At 40.8% G+C, this 25022-nt stretch overlaps 1 protein-coding gene across 2 annotated transcripts in view; it reads left to right on the top strand.

Annotated features, from left to right (window-relative positions):
* parn (poly(A)-specific ribonuclease (deadenylation nuclease)) overlaps positions 1-25022 on the top strand; it is a 65506-nt gene that overhangs the window by 18808 nt on the left and 21676 nt on the right. For both annotated transcript variants that reach the window (XM_042341073.1, XM_042341074.1), the window contains exons 15-21: positions 221-263; positions 2767-2842; positions 4529-4639; positions 11786-11855; positions 15724-15779; positions 17204-17290; positions 20357-20431. In XM_042341073.1, coding sequence (XP_042197007.1) covers positions 221-263; positions 2767-2842; positions 4529-4639; positions 11786-11855; positions 15724-15779; positions 17204-17290; positions 20357-20431 — 518 coding nt within the window. The remainder of the gene's footprint in view (positions 1-220; positions 264-2766; positions 2843-4528; positions 4640-11785; positions 11856-15723; positions 15780-17203; positions 17291-20356; positions 20432-25022) is intronic.

The raw sequence follows: 25022 nt of genomic DNA on the forward strand, positions 1-25022 counted from the left end.
GGATATTCTCTAAAGTGTAGTGACTGTATTCTGTAGGTGAACGTGGCAGCCAATTTGCACACAACAATGTGTCACAAACAGCCATGAATTGAATGACCAATTTTATTTGGGGGAGTGTTGACAAGTACACTGGGAGAAATTCCCGTCTCTAAACAGGAGGTGTCTGATTGACGTCATGCAATCTGATGTAACTATGCCTTTGTTTCATTTTTATGTGAAGGCTTCTGGACACAAAGCTCATGGGAAGCACACATCCTTTTAAGGTAACGTAGTTTTATTTATTGGGCACGCTCGTAACCCTTTAAAACATGTCAGGCAGTGTCCTGCTGTGATTAGTTCTGTTACTGGAAGAATTACTGATCTTGTTTGCCAAGGTGTAACACTGAATGGTTTGGGTTAAAAAATATTGCTAGTGGAGGAGCTATTCAAGAACATTCCCCACTCCAGGATCTTGGACCTGTGCCAGATCAGATATTCAGCTAGATTGTTCTCCACATTTCCCTAAGCATGCAATACCAAAACCAAGAGAAGTGCAAAAAATTCACTGGCACACTGATATTGTCACTAACTATTCTCAATCATCTGCACTGGCTGGTGTGTGTGATGAAAGTGTCAAAATAAGGGGTTTGTCATTTTCTAAAGAGGAATAGACTACCCTCCCCACCCGCCTCAGGTTCCTTAACTTGTGAAACAGGTAAAGCAACCTGAAAAATATCTTTTTTCCTTCTCCTCCCCCGCCCCCCACCACCACCCCAATAGTATAGCCCACAATTCTGTGAAGCACTTTGAGACATCACAAAGATATAATAATAATAATCCTTGCATTTGATATAGCGCTTTTCACATCAGGAGGATGTCCCAAAGCACTGCACAGAACACACTGTAAAGTGAATTGACTGTATATTTGTGGGCGAACGCGGCAGCCAATTGCGCACAGCAATGTCCCACAAACAGTCGTAGATTGAAAATGACCAATTTATTATTGTTTTGGGTTTTGGAGGGATTATTATTAGGCTCTGTGTGGCGTAAGGAAACTTGCCCAAGGTTTCGCCCTCTGCCTGGAATTGAACTCAGGTCTCTCACTTGCAAAGCGAGTGCTCTAACCACTGAGCTACAGGACTCCACAAGATGTGATCAAATGCAAGGATTATTATTGTTAACCATTTAATATCAAATGCAACAGATGTCTGATATATATGCAACCATTTCACATCTGGCTGTAGAAGGAATTCTACAGATAAGGAAATTATTTTATCACTATCTCAAGTGCATTGTGCCACATTATCAGCGTTAGTTTTCTATGCAGCCCTCCTCACACCTCCTCTGACCTGAGTGAGGAGGGGAAGTTCTTTAAAAATGTTCTCGGTTTAGTCACTAGATGGAGTGTGTCCACCGTCAGGACAGTGACATTCCTCTATCTTTTCTTTCTAATCTTGCCTGGCACATAATGAATTGAGTAGTTAGCAGGGGAGAAGACGCCTTTGGGCATTTTAATATAGTGCTTGATATTGCCTGCAAATAATTAGTCATGTGAAAATATCGAGTACTGTGCATTTAATCTGTTGAACTTGAGATTTCACTTTTGAGAGGATTTTGTGTGCCTGCACGTGTGTTTCGGTACAAACTGAACCGCATTGTCTTGGCCCAGAATTTAATAAGAACTAAATTAAATAAAATGTTCCTGGGACTCTTTGTGGGCATAAAAGGAACTGAATACTTGTCAATAAACGGTATTAACGACATTTGTTTCATTCTTGGCTGCAACAGTTTCACCTTCGTGTAAGAGTTACCAAGGACTCTTATACGAGTCCTCACATATAAAAGTACAACACAGAAAATGCTCTGTAAGCAGGCTGACTTGCATATGCTATGCCAGATTCTAGATTAATTCAGTGTTTCAGTTTCTAAAATGTATACACTTTAACAATAAATTACATTTGTATAGCGGCTTTCACGTCAGGAGGACGTCGTAAGGCGCTGGACAATCCATGTTTTGGACCCGAGCTGGGGGTCGGGATCAGGGAGGGTGGAGGGCAGGTGGGGGATAAGGAGGGTGATCAAAGGCACAGGTGAAGAGGAGGGTCTTGAAGGAGGTAAGGGAGGTCGAAAGTAAAAGAGAAAGGTTTGATTTTTTTTAAACATGCTTCCAACATGTTTGTGGTAAGCAGTTTGCTCCTTGCCCACATTAACTCATGAGCTGCCCACCTGGTGGCATATGAGCAGCACTGGCTGATGGGACTTGATCTTTTCCTCCAGGGTAATGCCTCCCTAGCTGAATGGAGATTTGTGAGCATGCCCTTGCATACTTTAGCATATTACACCAAGTGCAATATATCGCTCAGCTAAAGCTAATAATCATTTGAATAGAAATGTTTCTGAATTCTAACTTAATATTAGAATATTATGGTGGATCTGCCTTGATAGTACATAGAAACATCACAAGAGAGGTTTGGATGAAGCAGGCCCTTCAGCCCATTTGATCTCATCCTTCCAGAATATGCTCCCTGTGTCCTCTAACAAAGCTTCGAACTGTTCTTGAAAAGAGTCCAGCGTTCTGGCTTCAACCACCCTTCTTGGTAACTTGTTCCAGACCCCTCTGGGTAACAAAATAGTTCTCGCCATTGCAATGCTTTATCCTGGAGTCCAGCTGAGCTTCAGGCTGAAGAAATGTTTGGTACAAGGTTTAGTGATCATTTGGAAAGATTAAGTGAGGTAGACATGCCACAAATCTGTTTATTATCTGTGATTCTTCTCCCCCCACCCCAGGAACTGATAGTGAATACACCCCTCGCAGAGCTGGAAAAACGGTTAAAAGAGGCACCTTTCAGACGGCCCAAAGTTGGTAAGAACAGCCCATGATGCGTCCTCTTTAAACAGTTCCTTGTTCACTAATGGATAAATACAGGAGGTCATGATCATATTTCAACAATGCAATTTTTTTTTCTCATTGATGCTGTTCTCCTCCCCCCCCCCCCCCAGCCAATTCTTTCATTGAGCTGTTGACTCATGTTGGTACAGACTATTATTAAGCCTCCTGTTCTGAATAATTACTGAGTCACAGAGACCAGGGCTTGTCTGTATATGGTCTCCAACATAAATCTGAATAAATACTACAAATTTATATGTTTATATGTACTTCAGAGCAAAACTAAATTTCTATTTCACTGGCACTTTAAAAAACAAATCTATTTATTAAAGAGATTGAATCTATTTCAGTGACTTAGTACAGAGGCTGCAGGAAATCTATTCAAATATTGTGACTAGAATGCTAAAGTATTGGCAATTTCAAGTGATTTTTTTGTACATTTGTGCATAATATGTAACAATATTTCGAGCAGATAAGATGTTCAAGATTGATGATTACCATTTCCTGGAGAATAGAAGCCAATTCCAAGTAAAGGCAGAGGAATAAATTTCCATTTACAAAGAAAATTCGCATTGTGGTGGAACCAAATAGTTGCTGAGCAGTTGAGAATAAAATTAATCCCACGCGTGAATGCAACTCCACCACTCACTTATGCCTGCTTTGTTGAATTATGTACTTCCCTTTGCTCTTAGAATGAATTCCATTTTCAACAGTTTGCCGTTCAGTCTCTTGTCAGTGATGTGGCAGAAATGAATTGTGAGACATTTGATCAGTTGTGGGATTCAGGTGTAATTCAATCTACAATCTCAACATATCACATCCTCTGATCTCTTCCAATTGCTTTGTAACTGATTGTTGCATGTTTTCATTGTTCAGGTCTAGGCCAGAACCTTAGGTGTAAAAACAGCCATCATCACCCCGTTCTTCAAAAAAACAGGGTGACCTATCCTTGCTCTCCAATTAACTCCAATAAACCGCTCCAACTCCAACCTCCCTTTCCAAGCTCCTGGAACGAGTCGTTGCTTCACAACTTCTTCTCTCGCTACTCCCTCTACGAACCCCTCTAATCGGGTTTCCATGCTGTCCTCCACCCTTCTGATCTCAACCCTCTGCTCTGGTCCAAATCCCTGACTATCCAGCGCCTTGAGACGTCCTCCTGACATAAAGGCGTTATACAAATGTAATTTGTCATTGTCTTACATTCCTACTATTCTGATTCACTTGGGTGTTATATTTAGTTAAAGGTTCTGTTGCATTTGATAGTCTGATTTGGTGATGCCAACAGGAAAACACTCATAGAATTAAATAAAACATTACAGCACAGAAACATGCCATTTGGCTCAACTGATCAGTATTGGTGTTTTACACATGAGTGTAAGGGGTTACACACCCCTTCTAATCCCCTCTGCCTCTCCTCCTCCCATACCTCTTGATTCCCTGGTCCCTTTGACTGACTCATGTTAATTAGCACCAACTATCAATATAGATAACACAACTCAATTTGCCTTGTATTGTTTAATGCATTGAAAACCCAACAGATTATAGTAAGGTATTTGCCTGTTTGCAATATTTGAAAACTGAGCAGATTTATTCAGGTTGTTAGTGTCTCACGATCATTGTCCTGCCAGAATTGCTGGATTATGAAGTTCTTGCTCTTTGCAGAGAGTGCTGAAGGGTTTCCGAGCTACAACACGGCCTCCGAGCAGCTGCACGAAGCTGGTTATGACGCGTACATAACTGGCCTGTGCTTCATCTCCATGGCGAATCATCTAGGTATGGATTTTCATTTATTTGAGTTCTCAGGTCACAGTACATGATAGATTGCATGCAGTTTTATGGATTACCTACTTGTAGATGGATATATTGAGGGTCCTATATGTTCTTATTTGTATTTCTTTCTCTTCTGCACATTACCAGACTAGCTCAGTACTCGTGCCTATGAGTCACAAGGTTGTGGGTTAAAACACCACATCGGGACTTGGAGCTTAGTGCAGTGCTGGGGGAGCGTTACATTGTCAGACATACCATGCTTCAGACAGGATGTTCAACCATGGTCTACCTAACTTCTTTTGGATTCCTGTAGCTCAGTTTTTAGAGCATTCGCTTTGCAAGCGAGAGACCTAGCTTTGATCCCCGGCAGGGTGAAACCTTGGGCAAGTTTCCTTACTCCACACGCCTAATAATAATCCCTCAAAAAAACAATAATGAATTGGTCATTTTCAATCCACGACTGTTTGTGGGATGCAGCTTTGCACAATTGGCTGCCCCGTTTCACCCACAAATATACAGTCAATTTACTTTACAGTCTATTCTGTGAAGCGCTTTGAGACTTCTAGAAGACGTGAAAAAGCGCTAGATCAAATGCAAGGATTATTATTAATATTCAAGATCCCATGACACTATTGAGGAGACAGAGGTTCTGGCCAAGTTTGATAGCTGTGGATAAAAGAAAAAGTAGATGCTGCTTCCAACTGAGTCCTTCTGCATAAGAACATAAGAAATAGGAGCAGGAGTAGGCCATTCAGCCCCTCGAGCCTGCCCCGCCATTTAATAAGATCATGGCTAATCTTCTAACCTAATTAAATTTACCCGCCCTATCCCCGTAACCCTTTAGTTTTTAAAAATCTAATGATCTCAGTCTTGAATATGTTTTCAATGATTGACTGAGCATCCACATCCTTCTGGGGTAGAGAATTCCATAAATTCACTACCATCTGAGTAAAGAAACATTTGTCAATGCAGTTCTAAAGGGCTGACCTTTAATCCTGAGACTATAATAATAATAATCCTTGCATTTGATATAGCGCTTTTCACGTTGGGAGAACGTCCCAAAGCGCTTCACAGAACACACTGTAAAGTGAATTGACTGTATATTTGTGGGCGAACGCGGCAGCCAATTGCGCACAGCAATGTCCCACAAACAGTCGTAGATTAAAAATGACCAATTTATTTTTGGTTTTGGAGGGATTATTATTAGGCTCTGTGTGGAGTAAGGAAACTTGCCCAAGGTTTCGCCCTCTGCCTGGAATTGAACTCGGGTTCAACTATGACCCCTAGTTTTAGATTCTCCAACCAGGGGAAACAGTCTCACACTATCTACCCTGTCAAGACCCTTAAGAATTTTATGTTTCTATAAGATCACCTCTAATTCTTCTATATTTTAGAGAATATAGGCCTAGTTTACTCAACCTCTCCTCGTAGGTCAACCCCCTCATCCCAGGAACCAACCTAGTGAACTTGCGTTGCACCCCCTCTAAGGCGAGTATATCCTTTCTTAGATGAGGAGACCAAATCTGCACACAATATTCCAGGTGTGGTCTCACCAAGGCCCTATACAATTTCAGTAAGACTTCCCTACTCTTGCACTCTAACCGCTTTGCAATAAACATGCTATTAGCCTTCCTAATTGCTTGTTGTACCTGCATACTAACTTTCTGTGACTGGTGTACAAAGACGCCCAAATCCCTCTGAATACTAACACTATCTAGTCTCTCCCCCCTCTAGAAAATAATCTGCTTTTCTATTTTCCTATCTATACTCCATTTGCCACCTTCTTGCCCACTCACTTAACCTGTCTATATCCCTTTGCATCCTCCTTGTGTCTTCCTCACAGCTTACTTTCCCACCAAGCTTTGTATCGTCCACGAATTTGGATACATTAAGCTCTATTTCCTCATCTAAGTCATTGATGTAGACTGTAAACAGATGAAGCTCAAGCATTTGGAGTCCTGTAGCTCAGTGGTTAGAGCTTTCGCTTTGCAAGCGAGAGACCTGAGTTCAATTCCAGGCAGAGGGCGAAACCTTGGGCAAGTTTCCTTACTCCACACAGAGCCTAATAATAATCCCTCCAAAACCAAAAACAATAATGAATTGGTCATTTTCAATCTACGACTGTTTGTGGGACATTGCTGTGCGCAATTGGCTGCCGCGTTCGCCCACAAATATGCAGTCAATTCACTTTGCAGTGTGTTCTGTGAAGCGCTTTGGGACGTCCTCCCGACGTGAAAAGCGCTATATCAAATGCAAGGATTATTATTATTATTGATCCTTGCGGCACTCAACTAATCACAACCTGCCAATCTGAGAAGGACCTGTTTATCCCTACTCTCTGTTTTCTGCCTGTTAACCATTCTTCAATCCATGCTAATATATTACCCTTAATTCCATGGGCCCTAATCTTATACAACAATCTTTTATGTGGCATCTTGTCGAATGCCTTCTGAAAATCTAAGTACACTATATCCACTGGTTCTCCCCTAGCCTAACCTTCTAGTTACATCTTCAGAAAAACTCAAAGATTTGTTAAACACGATTTCCCTTTCATAAAACAGTGTTGACTCTGCCTAATCATATTATGACTTTCTAATTGCCCCATGACGACGTCCCTAATTATAGACTCTAGAATTTTCCCTACCACAGATGTCAGACTAACTGGTCTATAGTTCCCATTTTTTTCTCTCCCACCCTTCTTAAATACTGTTTGCGATCTTCCAATCAACAAGAACCGTTCCAGAATCCAGGAAATTCTGGAAGATCAAAAACAAATCCTCCACTATTTCTGCAGCCACCTCTTTTAAAACCCTAGGATGCAGGCCATCGGGTCCAGGGGATTTATCAGTTTTTAGTCCCATCAATTTCTCTAGTACTATTACTTTACTTATATTAATTTCTTAAGTTCCTCACTAACATTAGTCTCTTGGTTCCCCATTATTTCTGGTAAGTTTTTAGTATCTACTGCTGTGAAGACAGAAGTAAAGTATTTGTTTAGTGACTGCCATTTCTTTATTCCGCATTATGATTTCTCCTGTCTGGCTGTAAGGAACCTACATTTACTTTTGTTAATCTCTTCCTCTTTATATACTTGTAAAAGCTCTTACAATCTGTCTATATCTCTAGCTAGTTTACTCGTATTCTATTTTCTCCTTCTCAATCAGTTTCTTGGTTAACCTTTGCTGATCTTTCAAGCCCTCCCAATCCTAAAGTTTGTAGCTCTTTTTGGCAATATATGGCAAGTGTACTATGTATGTAATAGACCACTTTACTATAACAACTTGCACTAACATAGCACCCTTTACATGGGGGGTAGCATCTCAGAGCACTTAACAGTAATGCAGCTTGTTGCTACGCCAGGTGACTGTCAAGGCAGGTTCAAAGAGAAAGAATTTCAGGTGTGATCTGAAGTCTGACAAGGAGGAGGCAAAGCAGAAGAATTGAGGGATTATGGAGTGTTGGACATATTAGATATACAAGTGCACATCAAGTTCTTAATGCATGGCAAATTGTATAAAATATGTAATTACATTTAGTTATTTAGCTATGTATCAGATGCCTCAAAGTGCTAAATTTAAATGGGTAGTTTGAGATTCCATTGTTATGAGTATTAAGATTGTATAAATCACCAGGCAATTGAACAATCTTAAATTTGGCTGAAATGAAGCATCTAATTCTAAGGTTTACTAACTCATTAAAGTTTTGAACTTTGTTGTTTTAACTCAGGTCAGCAATCTAGATGAGTAGATATGTAATAATGCTAGAATTAGCATTATTGAGCAGAGACCCCAGCAGTGTGAGAAGGGAGCTGAGTGAGGTGGAACAGAGTGAGAATTCTGTTAAGGGATTTGGTGAGAGTGGGAATTCTTCAGTAAAAGAGATACCAGAGAGCAAGAGAGAACTCTTTCATTCAGCAGACGAGTGGGAATTTTTTTTTGAGGTAGAGGCAACCTTATATGCAAGCAGGCAAACAAGTCAATTAGCAGTTAATCATAGGCCAAGTGTTGGGGTTAAAAAATCTGCTGACCAGTCAAAACTGGGTGCTTTTATTTGAGTTCCTATATAAAGGAGAAGACTTGTGAACGCTTCACTTAAGCAGAGAGCCCAGCAGCGTGAAGTGAGTGACTTGGAACAGAGTGAAACTTCTGTTAAGGAATTTAGTGAGAGTGGGAATTCGGTGCAGAGGGGAAAGAGGTGCGTAATTATAAAATATATAATAGTTATATTAAAACAATATAAAACATGTCTGCGATATGGCAGGGCAGCTGAGACCGGTTGCATGCACAATGTGTGCCATGTGGGAACTCCAGGATGCTTTGTGTGCCCTGGAGAAACACGTGTGTAGGAAGTGCCTCGGGCTGCTTGAGCTCAGGGAAGGGAATCAGGATGTAGCATTAGAGAGGACAAACAAGTTACATAGACGGCTGAGAGAGACAAATAGGATAATAATAAGGAGTAGTCCAGGAAAAGATTAGATGGAGGAGAAATGCAGAAGACTAAGTCGGTCTTGGAGTGCATGCGCGTAAATGCACGAAGTGTGACAAATAAGGTTGGTGAGTTGCGGCTCGAATTGCCACACGGGGTTATGATGTAGTGGCAATAATGGAGACCTGGTTCAAACAAAGGCAAGAATGGGAGTTGAATATTCCCGGCTACAATGTATTCAGGAGGGATAGGGAAGGGAAAAAAGGAGGAGCGGTGGGTGGCAATATTGATTAAAGACACGGTTACGGCCCTGGAAAGGGATGATATGCTAGAGGGTCCAAAAACAGAATCTATTTGGTTAAGAGTTACGGAGCAGAAAATGAGCTGTTACTCTGTTCAGTGTTTATTATAGACCACCAAATAGTGGGAAGGAGATAGACCAGCAAATCTGCAGCAGATTTCAAAAAGATGCAAAACCAATAAAGTGGTGATAAAGGGGGACTTCAATTATCCTAACATAGACTGGTAAAATAACAGTGTAAAGGGCAAGGAGGGGGAAGGATTCCTGAAATGCGTGCAGGATAACTTTCTGGATCAGTACATTTCCAGCCCAAAGAGTAAGGAAGCAGTGCTGGATCTAGTTCTGGGAAATGAAGTGGGACAAGTGGAGCAGGTTTCAGTAGGAGATTATCTGGACAACAATAGGTTTAAGAGTACTCATGGAAACAGACAAGGAACTATCAAAGGTGAAGATACTCAACTGGCTAATTTCAGTGAGTTAAAAAGGGACCTGGCCAAGGTGGACTATGAAAGGACAATAAGCAGGTAAAACAGCTAACGAGCAATGGGAAGCTTTGAAGCAGGAGATAGTTTGGGGACAGAACAAATACATTCCCACAAAGGGAAAAGATAGGACATCCAAACCTCCCTGGATGAATAAGGAAATTTGGACTAAAATAAAGCAGAAAAAGGAGGTTTATGGTAAATGTCAAGTCCAAAATACAGAAGATAATCAATTAGAACATAGAAAGTACAGAGGAGAACTGAAAAAGGAAATGAGGGTCAAAGAGATTATATGAGAAAAGATTAGCAGGTAACATAAAAGGGAACCCTAAGGTATTTTAAAAGCATATAAAGAATAAAAGATAGGGTGGATCCAATTAGGGACCAAAGAGGAAATCTTCTTGTGGAGGCAGAGGGCATGGCTGACGTACTTTGCATCTGTTTTCACAAAAGTAGAGGATGCAGCCAATGCCACAGTATCGGAGGAGAGGGGAGAGAAATTGGATAAGATAATAAACCAAGAGGAGGTACTAAGAAGGTTGTTGGTGCTCAAGGTAGATAAGTCATCCAGTCCGGACGGGATGCATCCTAGGAAGTAAGGGTGGAAATAACAGAGGCTCTGGCCACAATCTTTCATTCGTTCTTGGACACCAGGGTGGTGCCAGAGGACTGGAGGGTTGCAAATGTTACTCCCTGTAGAAAAAGGGGCAGAAGGATAAATCTAGGAACTACAGGTCAGTCAGCCCAATGTCAGTGGTGGGGAAACTTCTGGAGACTATAATCTGGGACAAAATAAATTTTCACTTAGAGAGAGACTGGGTTCAATTCTGGGCCCCACACTTTAGGAAGGATGTCAAGGCATTGGAGAGAATGCAAAGGAGATTGACCAGGATGGTACCAGGAATGAGGGGCTTCAGTTATCAGGAGAGGCTGGAGAAACTGGGATTATTCTCCTTGGAGCAGAGGAGGTTAAGAGGAGACTTAATAGAAGTTTTCCAAATTATGAGAGGATTTGATAGGGTGAACAAGGAGACACTATTCCCACTGGCGGGTCGGTCAGTAACCGGAGGACATTGATTTAAAATAGTTGTTAAAAGAAACATGGGAGGTGAGGAGACATTTTTTCACACAGCGAGTTGTTTGGATCTAGAATACATTGCCTGGAAGGGTGGTGGAAGCCGATTCGATAACAACTTTTAAGAGAGAAGTAGACAATTATTTGGGGAAGACAAGTTTGCAGGGTTATGGGGAGAGAGCGGGGGAGTGGGATTGAATTGGATAACTCTTTTCAAAGAGCTGGCATAGATATGATGGGCCGAATGGCCTCCTTCTGTACCGTATGATTCTATGAATTATGCCCAATTTTGCTTTGCTAAGCTCCTGTAACTTATTTATGCTTCAACATACGTTCGTTATTTTAGGATGTGATCATATTTAGGATATTCTGCATTGAACTCTTCAACAGTATCAAGTGTGATTAATATAGTCCTCCAAAGTGATTTTAATTTCCTCAATGCATTAAATGTGGATATCGCGTGAACTCTGAAAAGGTGCCCTGGTTTGTATTGTTCATTGTTAATTTTGTCTTTTGAATGGCTTTGTTTGAGTGGTCTCGACCACAAAGCAATTGGATATGTATTTGTCATAAAGAGTACTTATGACTCAGATTAGTCTACTGTTTACGTTGGCAACTCTGTCTTATCGGTTACTTTTTTTTATCATGTTTAAATTGGAACAATGCAAAGTATTGAAATAATCTTGAGATTTTAGTTTTGCCCACAAAATACACCGTCAACCCACTTTGCAGTACATTCTGTGAAGCGCTTTGAGACATCTCATCGACATGATAAGGTGCTATATCATATGCAAGGATTTTTAATATTATTGTATTATTATTTTGGAGTTTAAACCTAGAGTACTTTTTTCTCTCTTCCTCTACAGGTTCTTTCCTCAGCCCTCCTAAAGTTTCTGTTTCTGCCCGATCTAAACTGGTTGAACCTTTCATCAACAAGTAAGTGCTTTGGTTGTACGTTCATTTTCACCTGTATGAAGATAACTATGGCTAAACATTCCCTGAAATTTCTTATCTTTGACTTGCAAGCGTCAAAGAATCTGCTTTACTCTACTTTTCCCCTTCCAGAATATCAACTGAGTTGAAATCTGGTTTGAGCAAATTTTCCAATGGACAAGTTTGTAAATTTAACCCTTTGAATGTTACGATCTGTACCAAACTTCAGTGCCATTTCACTAAGAAGTCAAGGTTAGTCTATCTAATCACTCGATTGGCAGATTGCTTTCTGGGAGTAATAATAATCTTTCAAAAAAAAAATTCTCCACTCAATCCATGACACTGATGTGCCCAAGTGGCTGCCACATTTTCACTCACAAAATAGTCAATTCACTTTACAATATATTCTGTGAAGTACTTTGACACATCTCAACGACATAAGGCAATATATCAGATGCAAGAATTATTAACTCAGTTAACTTGGTCTGTAGTTAACTATTTAATTCTAATAATGGTTCAGAATCTGAAGGCTTGTAGTGTCCTAAATTAGAAAGCTGGATAGGAAGCTTAGTCCCTGAGGAAGTGCAAGTATGTTTCTGCAGCAGCTTCTAGGTTTTAATATTATCTGTTCATCATTGGCTTCATCAGAATCTGATGTATTACTGCTGGACACTTTTGTTTACATTGTACATTATGGTTTCATCATTACCGCTGGTTAATTGCCAACATTAGTCACTGTCAGCAGCGATTAGCGGGATGTTTTTTGTACTGTTAGAATCAACCCCATGCAAATATTAGTGTGAGTGTCTTTAAATGTATAATGACAAACTTGTTTCGGCTCTAACGATTAAGATTGGTCTAATATTGTTCGAAGTAACAAAAGCTGAACACTGGAAATCTGCAGCGTTCAAAAGGGGAAAATGTGTTGAAGTTTCAGGCATAGCTGTTTATCAGAACTGGAATTTTAGCCTGAAAGAGGATGGAGGATAGCAAGAGAGGGAGAAACACCACATGGAGGAGATCCAAAGAAACAATTAAGCAGTCAAAGTATGTTGATGGCCACTGAGCGACTGGGAGGCTGTTAATAGATTTATTTTGCTGCTTATATATTAGGTTGTTGGTGCAATATAACCCGTGTTTATTGGCTATACTGTCACTCGGTACAGACACGATGGGCCAAATGACCTTCTGTGCTATGAATTTCAATGGTTTGTGTGTTGTTTATTGTGAAGTTGATGGTTTTTACAATTTCTTTGTTTTCCGCTCAATCCCTTCATTTTAACTCTGGGTTGTTTCATGTCCTCGGGTGTAGCATTGGGTGAGCATTCAAGTATTGCTCCTACTCTCTGCAACTGTCTCCCAACATCACTCTGCCTCATACCCTTATCCTGAAAATCATGCAGCTTTGCTTCTGGCTTGCTATTTAGCAGTGGGCTAAGAAGGTGGGAGAGGGAAAGATCTGTCCAAGGTTTTGCGTGTGAGTAATGGAAAGCTTAGTGCTAAGCATTCAGCTACGAGAAGTGAAGGCAGCAGAGGATAATTGGTGACTGGGAGGGTTTAGCCGCTGGAGCCTGAAAGGAAAGTTGTTCATTTTTCAGTAGGGCAGCTGCCTGCTAGCAATAATGCTGCCATCCCCAGCAGACTGCAATAATAATAATAATAATAATAATCCTTGCATTTGATATAGCGCTTTTCACGTCGGGAGGACGTCCCAAAGCGCTTCACAGAACACACTGTAAAGTGAATTGACTGTATATTTGTGGGTGAACGCGGCAGCCAATTCCGCACAGCAATGTCCCACAAACAGTCGTGGATTGAAAATGACCAATTTTTTATTGTTTTTGGTTTTGGAGGGATTATTATTAGGCTCTGTGTGGAGTAAGGAAACTTGCCCAAGGTTTCGCCCTCTGCCTGGAATTGAACTCAGGTATTTCGCTTGCAAAGCGAGTGCTCTAACCACTGAGCTACAGGACTCCACAGTGGAGTCTCTTGGCTAATATACACCAGCATTAAGAGACTACTGTGGAAATTAGTATACTATGGTGACACAGTAAGTAATTACTTCCGGTAAAGAAATCCTGTCAGGCAAAGCGAACAGATATTAACTCGATTCAGCATCGACTCTCAATACCTTTTTAATTGGATCCAGAGAAAACATTTGGACATGGTTTACATCTCATTAAATCAGCCTAAATGACCTTTGAATCCTCTGCATCCAACTCTTTTCAGTTATATGCAGCTTAATAATACTCCACTTTTTCAAATATTCCTTTTTCTATTAATATTATGAATCATCCTTGTGCTGTGTATTCGAACCATAGACATTTATAGCACAGAATGCAGCCATTGGGCCAATCGTGCTGGCTCTTTGAAAGAGTATCCATTCAATGTCATTGACCTGGCTTTCCCCATACCCCTGCAGATTATTCCTGATTGTCCCTCGTGCCCTCTCTTCCATCATCTGTGGCTACACTTTCAGCCACCGCTCCCGGAAACTCTGGAATACTCTTCTTCCATTCCTCCACCTTACCCCTTCCTTCCCCCAATCCCTCCACCTTGCCTCCTCCTTCCCTATCTTCAGGTTGTACCTGAAGACCTTCCTGTTTGACGGTGCTTACGACCACCTCCCCCATCCTCCGACTTGGCATCATGCTTTGCCACTGTCAAATGCTTTGCCACTTTCAAACGCTCTGGGATGTTACCCTGTGTGAGGGGTGCTTTATAAATACTTGTCGTTGTCGATATAGATGCCATCTAGTCACTGATTCACTGACCATCATTTCATTTCTCTACATCTGCTCTATCAAAACCGCACATAATATTACAGATATCCCCTCAACCTTTTCTGTTTCAGTAAAAATAAGCCGAGTTCCTCTAATCTCCATTTGCGTTGTTCTGGAAAGATGGGTGCTTTTATGCGACTGCAGAAGAACCTGGCTCTGCCCTTGCATTCTTTCATATGATCTTTATAGAGGTGTATAGGGTGTTTATTTGTATTTTCTACAAATATAGTCATTACACTTGGCACTTGAGAGTTGGGTCACGACAACAACAACAACAACAACTTGATGCTTGTGAAGGGCTTTGAGGTGTTTTGATGTTACAGGTGCAATCAATATCAAAGGTATGGATTATTTATTCATACTTAAAGGGATAGAGAAATGAAACCCAGAACATTACTTTCAGGAACAGTGAGGCAGCAGGCACGATTTCAACTTTGTGGAGAGCAAGCTCAAAACTGATATCAGGAAATATTTATAATTTTCTACTCTGCGGGCAATTCAAAACGAGAATGGGTTATAAGAAACATTGATTGGGAATTGGATCTCTTTAAAAGATGACTCAATATTGTAATGGGTAGATAAGTGTTGGTGCTCAATAAGCATGAGATTAAATGGTTAAAAACCTAAATTATTATAACCGGTTTTCTGATTTTGTGAAGTCAGCAGGTTTTCACTGGGAAGCGCAGCATTTACACTATATGTCAAAACCTGACAGATATGATGTACCTGGGAGTGGCTGCTAGATTAGTGTAGTCAAAATAAAATCATAATTCCTCCTTTAAATATTTAGCAGTTGTTTGAAATCAAAGCAAGTGACTTAACTCTGTAAGTGCTGGAAATTCACCAGTCCTTCCTGTTGCTATCTGCAAAAAGCATGTGTTTCTAATTCTAATTTGTGCATCTCCTAATGCTATATGTAAAACGTGTTTGCAATTCTGATGTCTGAGGAAATCCCTGATATTGATTTGTGGTTTAGTTTGAATACTTTTCCTATACTTGGTTTCAGACAAGGATTGTCTCTGGCTTGGAATTGTGATGAAATCTTTAGATTTATTAATTTGTGATTTTTTTTCTATTTCTTTTTATAGACTGTTTCTAATGAGGATTATAGATATTCCTTACCTGAACCTGAGTGGTCCTGACTGTAAGTACTTGAACTGGAGTGTGTATTGTATGTATAAACGCACATGCCAGCATGTTTATTCAGCAAGTTCTATTGTGCATAACTGGATTTACCCAGAAAACACTTGATAACCTAGGGCTCTTAATGGCCTTCCTATGCCAGTACCAAAACCCAAATCATGCCCTGCTTATAAACAGAAGTTTATTTCTGCCTTCTAAATCCCAATGGTTTTCCCTGTCACTAGGGGAGCAAGTGCTGTGAAAATGGGCCTTTTTGCAAGAGCAGTCAGATAGTTGAGATGCTGTACAAACTACAAAGATATTGTGGTTGACTGTAAGGAACGACTCCTGTGTATCATAGAATCCTACAACACAGGAGGCCATTCGGCCCGTTGTGCCTGTGCCGGCTCTTTAAAAGAGCTACCAACTAGTCCTGCTCTTTCCCTTGGCTTGTAATTTTTTTTTCAAGTATATACCCAATTCCCTTTTGAAAGTTATTATTGAATCTGCTTCCACCACCCTTTCAGACAGTGCATTCCGGATCATAACAACTTGCTGCATTAAAACAAATTCTCAGCTCCCCTTTGGTTCTTTTGCCAATTGTCTTAAATCTGTGTCCTCTGTTACAGGAGTCCTGTAGCTCAGTGGTTAAAACACTCGTTTTGCAAGCGAGAGACCTGAGTTCAATTCCAGGCAGAGGGCGAAACCTCGGGCAAGTTTCCTTACTCCACACAGAGCCTAATAATAATCCCTCCAAAACCAAAAACAATAATAAATTGGTCATTTTCAATCTACAGTCAATTCACTTTACAGTGTATTCTGTGAAGCACTTTGGGACTTTCTCCTGACGTGAAAAGTGCTATATCAAATTCAAGGATTATTATTACTGACCTGCCTGCCAGTGGAAACAGTTTCTCCTTATTTACTCTAGCAAAACTCTGTGTAATTGCTTTCTACCTACATAAGGTGAAATGAATCCTTTGAGATTCATAATCAAAACGTGCTTATGTGACTGGTGTATACACGTCCAAAAACAGGTCAAAGAATTTCCTTGAAATGCATCAGACACTGAAACAATTGCAAAAGATTCTGATAAAAGAAACATGAAACTCCAGTGCGTGCGGTGATCAATTTGTTTTAAAGTGTAGCATTTCTTCCGATACTTTGTGGAAAGGAATGTTCAACAAGCTCCAGGGAAAAGGAAGAATCGATACAACCGTTCAGTGAAAGCAGTGAAAAGCTTTTTGTAATAATGAAGGCCATCAGTTGTTCTAGGATTATACCATGACTAGTTATTGGTAGGAATTTGCTAGTTATGCATCTATTTTTAACTGATTTGTACATTACATGGAACAAATTGTACTTCATTTGTATTTTCTTCGCCAAAGTTTGAATCCTCCAAGGAGTCCAGGACCAAGAACTCTAATGTTTACCTTTGTTTTTCAGTGAAACCAAAGAGGGACCACGTTCTACACGTTCGATTTCCCAAGGAATGGAAGACCAGTGACCTCTACCAACTGTTCAGTGCCTTTGGTAGGAACAGCTGCCCTCAGAACAGAAGTTCAACTGATTTGCTCCCTTTCATTTGCTGTAAACTGGTGACTCGGTTAGCCCCAGACCCGAAGCAAAACATTCAGTGGTTTTATCCTTACAGCAGCAACTTCCTCTCACTTTATTTTTGATGAGTTGAATCATCAATAGCTCATAGGAAGTTCACGGTACATTTAGCATTTGGGGATGCTAAAATGGGAACCTCAATTGAACAGGATTACTGTTTTAAATCTGTGCTGCATATAACTTAGTTTGTCCATTATATTGGTGTGTTGCATGCTTGTAATCGGACCCAATTTCCGAATGCAAGTTTTTTTAATATATATTATATATATTTCTATATATATATATATAATCAGATATATTGCAGGCTTTTTCACTAGGGGGAGAATGAGCTTAAATGCTACTGTAAATTTTTAAAATATACTTTTAATACTGCTTGGGTGGTGATTATTAGAAATTTTTCCACATACAGAAGTGAATTGTTCTATCTGTTGTTCCTGTCCAATAGCTTGGAAAGATCTAAATCTTTGGTTTGGAGGATTTAGTTGTGTGCATATCGGCTGCTACATTCACCTACAAAATGCACAGTCACTACTCTTTACAGTATATCCTATGAAGTGCTATAAGGATTCATCCTGAGGTGAAAGGTACTATATCAAATTCATGGTTTATATTTCATTATTATTATTAAGTGCTAGCTGTACCCATTGCAGCTACGTTTGCAACCAAAGGATCCAATATGGAATGTAGATTGACGGACAGACACACGGACGGACATTTCATCTTTATCTATACTCCTATGAGAGGACTCCTGTGGGAGGACTCATTTTGGCCGTACTGTTCTTCGAGTGGGCAACTCATTTTGGCGTGCTATTGCACTCCTTTCAGCATTGAAAAAAAACAGCGCCACAGTCAGCCGACGTGGCCACCAGTTGTAACTGCAGTGCGTGCATACATACTTATGTGTTCTGTGATGCATGATGCCACAGCACCACTTTGCCTCGAAGGCCACCGGGTATAACTATAGCGAAAACCCCCAAAACAAGTATACCCATGTCACTCCCAGGTGCAAGACCTTTCCGATAAGTTATAAATTATGTATCTACGTCAATCGGTTATTGAGATCCTTCTTGAAGCGGAGTCAGACATTGTTTTATTAATATAGAATATAGGTAGAAGAAGAAGATAGGCAAAGAGTCCATATGGTTTCATGAATGCATTAGTGCAACCCTAGGCCACAAAAAACAAAATTGCGGGTTTGAATTGTTTCAACACAGTTTTTCTGATATCCATCAAATTGCTATGTTTAACCTCAGCACCCCAGTGAGAGAAAGGAAAACCAGCCAGGGTTCCTCCTTTTGTTTAAGGTTTGCAAATGTGGATATCAGGCAAGGACAACATCAGGTGCAGATGTCTTATTCCCCCCCACCCACTGGTCAGTTGAGTATCATGCCAACACCCTCTGTCCAGCTTCACCCAAAAATAACGGCAACTTGGCAACGTTCTGATAGCCAACAGATACCCATTCAAACTTAACCCTGGGGAAGGGGTGTGTCTTGAGAAAAGTAGAAAAATCCTGAATGAGAGTAATTTTAAAATATTGCGGCAAAATATGACACAAAAAATCTTTAAGCACGTTTCCATATTATCTTGTTTGTGTCAGAAAAGTGGAGTTGAATCCACCTACATTTCCCAATGGTGTAGAGGATTGGGGGAAGCTTGTTGACGTTGACTTTTAGCAATTGATGGATAATTTTTCAGTTCATCCTAGACAAGGAATGCCAATGTCCCACAATGTCTCGCTAGCTGAGGTCAGCTAATTAATTAGTTGTAGGCCAAGGATCAGATTTAAATAAATATAATAATACTTGCATTTGACATAGCGGTTTTCACATCTTCTGGACGTCTCAAAGTGCTTCACAGAATACACTGTAAAGTGAATTGACTATATTTTGTAGGTGAAATGCGGCAGCCAATTGCGCACAGTGGTATCCCACAAAAAGTTTTGAATTGAGTGATCAATAAAATATATATCAGTATCAATATATTACTGTTTTTTTTCTTGAGGGATTATTATCAGGCGTGTGGAATAAGGAAACTTGCCCAAGGTTTTGCCCTGCCAGGAATCAAACCCAGGTCTCTTGCTTGCGAGGCGAGTGCTCAAACCACTGAGCTACAGGAAAACTTGTGACCTACCCTCGTCTACTTCTAGGAACTATAACATTAGATACTACCAGGAAGCTGAATGCAAAGACTTGGTTGCTAATTTTGTTTGGGGAGACTTCAACTCTTTTGTGTGAATCCTTTTGAAAGGGCAGATTAATCTGTACGTGATTACTACAATCTGCCCTATTTTTGTGTGACAAGGGTATGGAAAAAAATCCAACTGCATTTTTACAGCACCTATGATGTCAGAATTGATGTATTTCAGAGTAATTGCTATCAAGTGCACTGACTGTTTTTTGCATGCAATGGGACAATTTTATTTTGCACAGCCAGAGGCAGAATTTAATCTGGAGGATCTTTGGCCATAAGACTGGGAGAAACTCCCTTCTGTTTTGCGCCTTAACGGCTAAGCTAAAAGAGAATTTTAGGTTACAACAACTTGCATTTACACAGCGCCTTTCATGTAGGGTAGCTTCTCGGAGCGCTTCACAGTGGCGGGCTGGACCCTAAGCTGGGAGGGGCTCCAAGCTGGCTGGGAAAACTGATAGAGTGAGGGCAAGACGGAGATATAGAAGCAGAAAGTGATTGAAAGAAAATGGTTGGCAGCGTAATGACTGAAGGCTCAGCCACTGATAGTGCCGTGGAGGGAACGGGACATGTAATACACCAGTGTTAGCTGAGTGTAGAGGGTGGGCAGAAGAGTGGGGTATAAGGAGATCAGAGAGATAGAGAATTGCTAGGACATGAAGGATTTATATAAACAATTAGAAATTTAAGGGAGATGAGTTAATGGTATTCCTGACTTCAACTATAAACATGAAATTCATCTATAAAGTATATGGCAGTCACATTCTAACTGCAGTTTTGTCCTTATTTCAGGTAACATCCAAGTATCCTGGATAGATGATACTTCAGTGTTTGTAGCATTGAGCCAGCGGGAACAAGTACAGATCGGTAAGTGAATTTGTGGGTTTTGCAATTACAAGTGTTTATGAATAAAGCCTACGCTAATAAATCATCTTTATAATTTAAAGTTCGAATGAAAAAATAGAAGTGAAACCTCACTAACAATGAATGTTTTGCTGTTCAGGAATTTGTAAGAGTGCCCATAAAGCTCATGTGATAGTCACACAGCTCTCTTGCAGGCTGCTTGCACTTGTGACCGATATTCAGTAAGTGCAACTCAGAATAAACATGCATAGTACAAATACTGGGATAATGTTTTTCATATTGCACAGCAAGCTCTGCAACTTGCCAAGTGTCTTGTGTCATGTTTAAAGATTATTTTATTAATGTTGTCAATCATATCGATGATGGTTGCATCATTCCCCCTTGGACGAATGAAAGCTCTACATGAACTCCTGGGGCATTGGCAATGCGGCTGTTAAGTGGAAAAGCAGGAACTTAAGATGGATTATTTCTGTCCAGTTGTTTACAATGTTTAAATCGGATTTATGTAGAGCGCTACAGCATGGAAACATTGGCCCAACTAGTCCATGCCAGTGTTTGTACTCCACTAGAGCCCTCACCCTCCTAATCCCCTCTCCCCCAACCTTCAGTTCCTTTCTCGCTTGTGTTTGCCTTTACAATGATGAGCATTATGGATAAGGCTAACCTCCATATTCCATAATAATTCATGTTTAATGTTAAATTTATGTTAAAACTTCTAGGAGGAAAAACATTCTGCATGTTGAAAGAGAGGAGGGAAAAGCTGCTTCTCTGGCTGAGATTAGCTATCTCAGCCTGTGACCTTCTGTTTATGTAGCTTGGTGCTGCACCAAGTGGTGACTTTTACCTACCAGGTCATTCGCTTTTCTGTAGTGCAGTGACAAGTGGTGTTGGTTTGCAGAGATGAAGATTAAATATCAAGGTTTGGTGTATTTTTGTCCAAAATGCTAATAGGTTTGAATGCATCAGTGCATATCTTTGAATTGATGGCACCTTAGAATTGCAATAAAGTTCCTTTCTCTTCCCCCTTTAAAAATCTGTCTGCACTGTAAATTGGAATAAATATCGTACATCTCCAGTGTGGAGATGAATTACTGTTTACAGGTAAAATTGTGAATGAGATGAAATTATGCAACGTTTAAATAATTTTGTGTAAGAGCATTGATGCTCTGCTCATGCACTGCAGAGTGCCTCCCTGTTCAGTCTTGGATGCCAGTTTGGGTGTAGGAGAATGGAAAATTTAGTGTTGACCAAGTACATAGTAATACTTTGGTGTTGAGTTTTCCTGCTTCGAATAACTCCTGATTGGCATTGGAGACTGGAAAGGATGCCAATCCATGCGGGACCATATGAAGTCCGCTGAGCCATGGCTTCCAGTGAATTATGGCAGGGAAACACAATCCATTACAGAAGCTAATGCTTCCGACTTGTCTATGAACCAATGAATGGCAAAGGGTGTGATGCTGATTAAACATCGACTGGTTGTCACAGAGATGTGGAGGGAGAGGAAATGAGGGCAGTAAAATAAACTTGATTCTACACAGCTCTGGACTGCCGGGTTAGTCAACAACCAATCTAAAACCTCAACTGCCATTTGGTTTGAAATGCAGTGCTCTCCATGGTGTATCATTGCAGTGCTGAACACAAGACCCGAAGACCATTGCAACCAATCTTATGTGGAGTCCTGCAGGGTATTGGTTAGAGAACTTGCCTAGCAAGGTAGCGAACCCAGGTTTGATTCCCGGACAGGGCGAAACCTTAGGCAGGTTGCTTTATTCCACGCACCTGTGTTTATGCAGCAGTAAGTAGGAACTCAGTTGTTAGACGATTGGCGAATCGCTTTTGGGGATAATAATCCCTCCCCTCCCCAAACTACACAGTCAATTCACTTTGCAGGATATTCGGTGAAGTGCTTTGAGACCTTTCAAAGACGTGATAACAGCTACATCAAATGCAAGGATTATAATTTTTTTATTAAGTAGGAACCTGACATTTAGTTGATTGATGGATCATTTTCTGCGGGTAATAATCCTTTTTTTTAAAAAAATTGGTCACTCAAACCATGGGACACTACTGTGTGCAATTAGCTGCCACGTTTCATGCACAACATATACAGTCAGTTCACTTCACAGTGAATTCTGTGAAGCGCTTCAAGACTTCTCAACTCTCAAAGGCACAAATGCAAGGGTTATTTATTATTTATTATTGCACATTGTCACTGAGCAGATTTCTAGGGGGTGCCTGTTGCTTGCTTAAAACGGTTAAAGCAGATTTGACGCTACTGTACTGGCAGTTACTTTGAGTCAGGCAATTAATCATCTGAGGCACTTAAGCGGCAGAGTGCGAGTGAGAGCCAAAAATAAGATTGCTCTAATATGAAAGGTAAAGGAATACCATCTCACTGTGAACACAATGCAGATTTAGCAGGAGAACCTTAGGCACCTCGCTATCCTTTCACAGTTGTTCGGGACTTTCTGATTGGGGACAAATACACCTGCTCCAGTCTATCATTTGACAATCCTGATGGTCTTTAGCAGGTGGGATTACTCGGATTGTATGGCAACCCTTCAGAATAAACAGCTGCCACGAGTTTATAGCAAAAGGAGAACATCTCCACTTGGTGTCTTCAATTTTGTGGATCATCACAAGACCTAACCAGAGGAGGTCACAGTAGTCCCATTGACTCCTTCCTGACTGAGGAAAGCTTAGCATTCCAGTCCAGTGTCTGCGCATTGTGATCTCTTTTAGGTAGAATTTGATGCAGGTGGAGTGTTGGCTTACAGTCGGGAGTTTGGGTTTAGCTTTTACACAAACCTCCTTTTTTTATACATAGCAAAATGGATAATGAGCAGTAAGATGCTCCTTTATTTTTCCCCTCAAGCTGGCCAAAAGTGAGGCCTTACAGTGACTTGATAATTTTGTCCGTGCGGTCTGTTCAAACATGAGTTCATCTTCAGCATGCGGTTTAAAAGCTGAGATACAATCATGTTCTCACCTTTCCACTACTCCACCTTCCTGGCTTGAATCACATAAACTGATCACACGTGGTTTATTGTGTTTATCGAAAGAACATGGTTTGCTAGAAACCCCAAACTTGCAAAGTCAAAGTTTTAAAGAAATACTTGGGTAATTTCTTGCTTTTTTTTTTCCCCCCCCTTCCCCTCCCTTTTGTATTGCTTGTATGTGAAGGGTGAATGTGTTTTAAAGAATGAGGGTGCTGAGATCCAAGTTAGGTTTAATATTATTTTGCCTTGCACTTTTTCCTGACCTTAACTGCTTGAAAGCAATAGATGAACCAAAGTCAATATGATTGTTTGGACCTCTGGTTGTTTCATATACAATAATGTGGTGTTTCATGTGCAGACTTGGCAAATTGAATAAACATCTGTGAAAATATTAGAAGGTCTGAAATTATGCCATTGAGAACATGTATTTTCACATCACTACTTGGGCATCAGTACTTGATGTATTTTAGGGTAACATTTATCATGTCAATGCACTAAGTCTCTTGGATTTGGATGAATAACGCTTTACAAAGCAGTCACACTTCGATGAAGAGTAAACACTGTTGTGCATTATATTCATAGTTGATGGTAATATTCCTTGAATTTGATGTAGTGCCTTTCATGCCAGAAGATACCTCACACAATTTTACTGGAATAAAATTACTGGCCTGAAATCCTGTAGCATAGGGATTAGAGCACCTGCCTCACAAGCAAGAGGACCTGGTTCGATTCCCAAGCAGGGCGAAAGCTTAGACAAGTTTCCTTCCTCCACACATCTCTGTTTACCTAGCAGTAAATAGGAACCCTTTTGTTAGTCGATTGGCGGTAGGCTTGCCGAGAGTAATAATCCCTTCAAAACAAACAAGCAAAACAGGCCTACTCACCCATTTAACCAAATTCCATCGAATCGCATTCCACTTAGGGACAAGCCCCTCAACCCCCCTCCCAACTCTTCCAGTCCCCAAATTATAATAATAATAATAATAATAATCCTTGCATTTGATATAGCGCTTTTCACGTCGGGAGGACGTCCCAAAGCGCTTCACACAACACACTGTAAAGTGAATTGACTGTATATTTGTGGGCGAACGCGGCAGCCAATTGCGCACAGCAATGTCCCACAAACAGTCGTTGATTGAAAATGATCAATTTATTATTGTTTTTGGCTTTGGAGGGATTATTATTAGGCTCTGTGTGGAGTAAGGAAACTTGCCCAAGGTTTCGCCCTCTGCCTGGAATTGAACTCAGGTCTCTCGCTTGCAAAGCAAGTGCTCTAACCACTGAGCTACAGGACTCCACTCTGGGGCCCTCCCGCTCCAATGCTCAGCTCCACGTCAAAACACCTCGCCTCCCCCCACCCCCCGACGGGCATCGGCCTGTGATGTTACCCGCTCGTCGTGTGTGGGTGACTGCTCGTTAATTACACCCCCACACGCGTCCGACTCAGATACTCCAGTGATGTCCAAGCTCTAGCTGCTGTGTGAAGGCAGGCGTGGGGTGGGGGGGCTGTCTGTCTGTGGTGTTGCCCACACAACCCCCCACCCCTCTCCCCCGGGGTAAGGGGCTAGGGCAGATCCTGATCCCCAGGGCTG

This window comes from Callorhinchus milii, unplaced genomic scaffold, assembly GCF_018977255.1.
Source record: "Callorhinchus milii isolate IMCB2004 unplaced genomic scaffold, IMCB_Cmil_1.0 Scaffold16, whole genome shotgun sequence".
NCBI lineage: Eukaryota > Metazoa > Chordata > Chondrichthyes > Chimaeriformes > Callorhinchidae > Callorhinchus > Callorhinchus milii.